The sequence below is a fragment of the Panicum virgatum genome, chromosome 5N (genome assembly GCF_016808335.1).
Source record: "Panicum virgatum strain AP13 chromosome 5N, P.virgatum_v5, whole genome shotgun sequence".
Taxonomy (NCBI): domain Eukaryota; kingdom Viridiplantae; phylum Streptophyta; class Magnoliopsida; order Poales; family Poaceae; genus Panicum; species Panicum virgatum.
This window is the reverse complement of record NC_053149.1, coordinates 9,577,406-9,582,856: the sequence shown is the minus strand read 5'-3', so window position 1 is coordinate 9,582,856 and position 5,451 is coordinate 9,577,406. Positions and strand designations below refer to the sequence as shown.

The 5,451-nt window shown below is 48.0% G+C and overlaps 1 protein-coding gene across 1 annotated transcript; it reads left to right on the top strand.

Annotated features, from left to right (window-relative positions):
* Positions 1–917: 917 nt before the first annotated feature.
* On the top strand, positions 918–2,341 carry LOC120675669 (LOB domain-containing protein 42-like). The gene is made up of 2 exons (XM_039956871.1): positions 918–1,233; positions 1,342–2,341. Exons 1-2 carry the CDS (start codon positions 1,044–1,046, stop codon positions 2,028–2,030), a joined length of 879 nt encoding a protein of 292 aa, XP_039812805.1. The 5' UTR covers positions 918–1,043; the 3' UTR covers positions 2,031–2,341.
* Positions 2,342–5,451: the final 3,110 nt, after the last annotated feature.

Below are 5,451 nucleotides of genomic sequence, written 5' to 3'. Positions count from 1 at the left end.
CGCCGCCTTGCCTGCTGTGGCGGCGGCGTGTGCGGGTGCGAGTGCGAGCGAGGGCGACGATTCGTCCGCCTCCCGCGCGCAGTCTTGCGCACGGTGGCAAGGCACCCGAAGGCAGCCCGAGCGTGCGCGCCACGCGCCAAGTCCCACATAGAAGTTACCCAAATGCCCCTCCCATACCTTAGACACGGCAAGGCCGTCGTTCTCTTCGTTGCCCTGCCTGACGTTTTTTTTTTTTGGCCGCACGTATGTAGGCACACATCATTGCTTTGTACATATACAGTATATATAGTATGCACTTACTCTACAGTTTGGTTGTTTCCGGGACATCTACCTATGTGTCATCTCTCGATGTCAAATTATGAAAATTAATAAAGTTTCCTTAGTTGAAAAATAATATCTATGTACGTGCGACAACGGATCCCATTGCAATAAGGGATCGGAGAGAAGGTTGACATGGGTTTGTGACATGTCGAAGATAAGCAATAATTTCATTTGGAAGCCAGTTTTAGATAAACCATGTTTTCCTAAAAGTAGTAAAGTACTTTGATTCTTCTTGCAGAAGCTTCTGCTGGATTCTTTCTTTTCTGAGCAACTAGTCCCTATTCAATTAACTCCAGCTGAATCCGACCTAGGACCACCTGCAGATCTTCTCAATTTTCAACGCTCAAACCTCACAGGCCTCACCTGTCGTGAAACTTGTGGTCCAATTCAAACAATACATCTTGGATAGGGGGCAGTTGGGTAATTTGCCAGGTCACGGCCCCACTCGGCAAACCAGCTTTCCGCTCCCAGGGAAACCGGAGGCTTTCCCGTCTCCACCCTCCCGAGAAGGCGAGAACCAGACCAGACGCGGCGGCTCCGCCTCCCGATGCTTCTTTATATACCCCTCCGCAGTTCCGACTCCATCACCCCTCTCACGCACACCGTTCCGCTCTAGCCTCTCTGCTCGTCTCCTTCCTCTGCTCGTCTCCTTCCTAGCTCCCTCCTCCCTCCCCCACCATTGACGTCCGGTGAGAGGGTGCTGCAGTGATTATTGATTCAGGATGCGGATGAGCTGCAACGGCTGCCGCGTGCTGCGCAAGGGGTGCAGCGACAACTGCGCCATCCGGCCGTGCCTGCAGTGGATCCGCAACCCCGACTCGCAGGGCAACGCCACCGTCTTCCTCGCCAAGTTCTACGGCCGCGCCGGTCTCATCAACCTCATCAACGCCGGCCCCGAGAACGTCCGACCCGGTACGTATATGCACCAGCTCTTCTGATTCTCGCGGATCTCGATTGGTCCCTCACTGTATGTGGCACTGTGCTCGGATCATGTGATCGATGATCTCCATGTACTTGCAGCAATATTCCGGTCTCTGCTGTACGAGGCCTGCGGCCGCATGCTCAACCCGGTCTACGGCTCCGTCGGCCTGCTCTGGTCCGGGAACTGGCAGCTCTGCCAGTCCGCCGTCGAGTCGGTCCTCCGCGGCATGCCCATCGCGCAGCCGCCGCCCGCCGCCACGGCCGTCCCGCCTCTCCGGACGTGCGACATCCGCCACGTCGCCATGAGACAAGCAGCTGACCAAGGCGCCGTGGCTGCCGCCGCCCTCCACCGGATGGCCAACAGCTCCCGCGGGCAATTCAAACGGTCTGGCGCCCACAGGTCGGCAGCAGCAGGTTGCGACTCCGCCATCGAGCTCGTCTTCTCCCAGCCGTCGGCCGCCATGCTGGCCGACGTCCGGCAGGCGCGGCCGCTGAACTGGGCGCCGCGCCAGCCCAGCCAGGAGTACTCTGCTGGGAGCCATGACGCCATTCCGGAGACCCATAGCAACGCCGCCTCAGTGGACACCGTCGAAGTCTCTCATGTCAGTCAGTCCGAACCGGAGCCACCAAGAGAAAGCGACGAGCGTGCGGATGGCCTGGATCTCACGCTAGGCCTATCGCCGACGACGCACAACACAGAGCCGTCAGACTTTGACGACGAACAGCCTTGTCACAGAGGCGAGCCGGTGAAGCTCGGCTTGGCGATGGCAGATTCAAGAGCTAGATAATGGATCGAGCCATGCATGTGATCAAGTCGGGCTTTTGAATGAAAGAGGAACGAACTCGTCTTAGTTTGTATATGTCTTAATCCGTAGGAGTCTTTTTCACTTCCTCTGGTTTTCAAAACATCATGTAACAACAGTTGAGTGCAGATCCCTTTTTGCCTTTTTTGATGTATGATGATCCGTTTTTTCTGTTCATTGAACTTCAGATGTTGGAGTGACGTATGTCAAATCGTATAGGTATCATGTATAGAGAGCTTCGTGTATATTGCTATTGCATGCTCGTGTAATTATATATATATGATCAATTATACGTAGCACCTGATATAACTCTATAATCTCGTGCAATGATTTCCTTTATCGTTATGGAGTGGGATCAATCTATTCACAGAAAAAAAAGGAATTGTGATCAATTGAATCTGTGTTTGTATATTTGCATGAAGTTTGCTTACTACTTTTCAGTTTAACTTTCCACGTATGACGAGATGTAGGGTTATGCATGCTTATGCGAGAACTGGCAACAGTAACACACACTAAGCGCCCTGAAATCCAATGGATCTGTTCTTCACTACTACATAAACCATTTTTAGGAACGGGAACGGTACCCATCCCTAGGTTCACTGCTAACAGCATCTCCAGCAATAGCCCCCAAATCACAGCCCTGACATAGCTTTTGGAGGCTGGTCCCATCTCATAGCCTTCAAATAATACATCCAAGTCCAGTAGGAGCCCTCATATTCAGCCCTCATCCAAGTCTAGGGGGTCTGGTGAGTGGGGCCCACGAATGGAGGGCTCCCTGGAGGCCTCCCTAATTTAGGGATTCAAGTAGAGGGTCTGCAGGAGTTGTTTTTCTTGGTTTCACCCTTTAAATTTGGAGTAGGGGGCTTGATAGGGTTTGCTGGAGTTGCTCTAATTAGAGGGGAGGTGCTTGTGACTCTGTAGGGTACGATATTCTTTTATACTAACTCTGAAGATGATTCTTAAGGGTGGTTGATGTCATCACCTGCCCCTAATAATCATTTTTAGGGGTGGGTGACTCCATCGCCCGCCCCTGAAAATATTTTTCTATTTCATCCGCTCCTACAAACTACGAAAAGAACAGCCCGCGGACCGTCCACTATACATGGGCAGATAGTCCGCCGTTCAAAAAGTTTGGACATCCGAATGGCTGCATGTAAGTTGTCCATGCAAGCGTTCGGATGTCTGAAAGTCTTGAAGGGTGGATTGTCCGCCCTTGTTGAGCGGACGGTCTGCTAACAAAAAATGACTTATTATCCACTCCGACGAACCACAAAAGACCTACAAGCGGACCATCCGCTATGCAAGGGCGGGCCGTCTGTTGTTTAAAAAGTTCAGACATCCGAACGTCTACATGTAAGTTGTGTGTGCATGCGTTCGGATGTCCGAACATCTTGAAAGGAGGACGATCCAGCTTTGGTGAGCAGATGATCCGTTGTTTATTTTGAATTAAACAATTTTGCAGAATAGTTTGAAAGAAATATTTGTAGGAGCGGGTGGGGCCTCACCCACCCCTAAAAATGGATTTATAGGGTGGGTGCGGATCTGATATTCCACCCACAGGAGGACCCGCACCTGCACCCGCATATTGTGGGTGCAGTTGCGGATTTGAAATTCCACCCGCGGGTGGACCCGCACCTACCCGAAAACAAAGCAACCCTAGCCCAGCCTGCTTAGGTAAGGCCCAGCCCAACTATCTTAACTATAAAATGAGCACAGAGATTGTTATTTTGGTGCTGCTGTTATGCTGAATTGTTATATTTTAGTTTGAACTTATTGATTTGTTGTTAGCTTGCTCTACTTATGGAAATGTGTTGTTTGACTATTTACATTGACAAATTTGTATATTTTTATTATATCTGTAGCCATACCCGCGGACACCCGAAACCCGCCTAAAACCCAACGGGTGCGGGTGCAGATACAGAAATGCACCCGCGGGTCTGTCTGCGGGCGTGTTTTCCCCAACCCCGCGGGTTTGCGTGTGGGTGGATTTTTATCAAACCCGCACCTGCATCCGTGGGTGCCATCCCTAGGGGCGGGTGAGGCTCCCACCTTTACAAATATTTTTCCAATTTATTTTGAAAAATCATTTAATTAAAAAAGCAAAACACTTCAAAAGATATGTGAAATTTTTACTAGAAGCTTATTGTGACCTGTATAATTTAGTAAAAATGGCAAAATATAAGTTGAGTGTCCATATTAGTTCAGGGTGTGGAAATCACAATGAATAGCTCACACACTAACTTATCTCATACAAGTTAAGGCTAACTTTATGTTTTTTCAAATATTTAATTATTAAATACAATAAAATATATTTATCATATTTTTCCTAGTTTTGTAGATCAAGATAGTCTTATTGTACAAATTTCATAATTTTCAAGATTCTTTGTTATTTATTTTGAATTAAACTATTTTCTAGAATAAATTGCAAAAATATTTGTAGGGGCAAGTTGGGGGTGAATCGCCCCTACAAAGTTGATTTATAGGGGCGGCCTACCCCCACCCGCCCCTACAAATAAGCGCATTTTCAGGGACGGATGGAGGTGAGATGCCCATACAAATGAATTTTTAGGGACAGCTCAATTGCTACAGTGCACCAGCTCTATTGTAGGAACGGTTGCACAATTGGTCCACCTCTAAAAAATCGGGGTGTTGCTACAAATCATTTTTGTAGTAGTGCTTAGAAAATAATATCAAACTAACAAAACGTTTTATTTCCTGAATGAGTACAAGAGGCTCCGATCCGCCCGGTACTTCATTGCATGAGCTAATATCTTCTCATGCAAAACATCAATGGAAAAACAAAAAGATTGCTGCCCTAAATCTTCGCCAAAGCAAACATGCATGGTTAATTAGTTCGCAGAAGCGAGTCCAGCTAGCTATCTGACTCCCCCGTCACATGGTGCACACAACTTGTAGTTGTTCTTTGTCGAGAGGGAGAGGGAACCTTTTCTTGGTGCACGCGGCGCCCCCACAAGGGGGAGGTTCAATGTATATGGCAAAGGCATGTCGATGGGGAGGCAAGTTGCACAAATAACAACGCGAAAGTTAGCTAGGGTTTGATCGTCTCCAAACAGCTGAAGAAGAGCTGACAAACGAAGAGTGGAGTTTTTTCTAGCCAATTTGCCAAGTAGCTGGTTAAGCATCGATCTCTGCACCCAATGGTAGCAGTATTGTGGTTTCATTGGATGCAAATAAACATGGTACGATCTAAGATCTTTATATGTATAGATTCCCAGATGTCATGTCAAAATTGAACAGCGCAATAGTATTCTTGTGCATGCGCTAACGATTGATTTGCACTGTAAACATGGTATCTTTTAAGTATTTTTCGGTCTTGAGTTATTTGATGGAGATCCATTAGCACTGTGCGGTGCAGTGTACTATTTTCATATTTTGATTGTCTTTA

Coding starts and splice junctions, on each gene's coding strand:
- LOC120675669 (XM_039956871.1), top strand. CDS start 1,044: ATGCGGATGAGCTGCAACGGCTGCCGCGTGCTGCGCAAGGGGTGCAGC. Junction 1,234..1,341: donor CCCCGAGAACGTCCGACCCG/GTACGTATATGC, acceptor ATGTACTTGCAG/CAATATTCCGGTCTCTGCTG.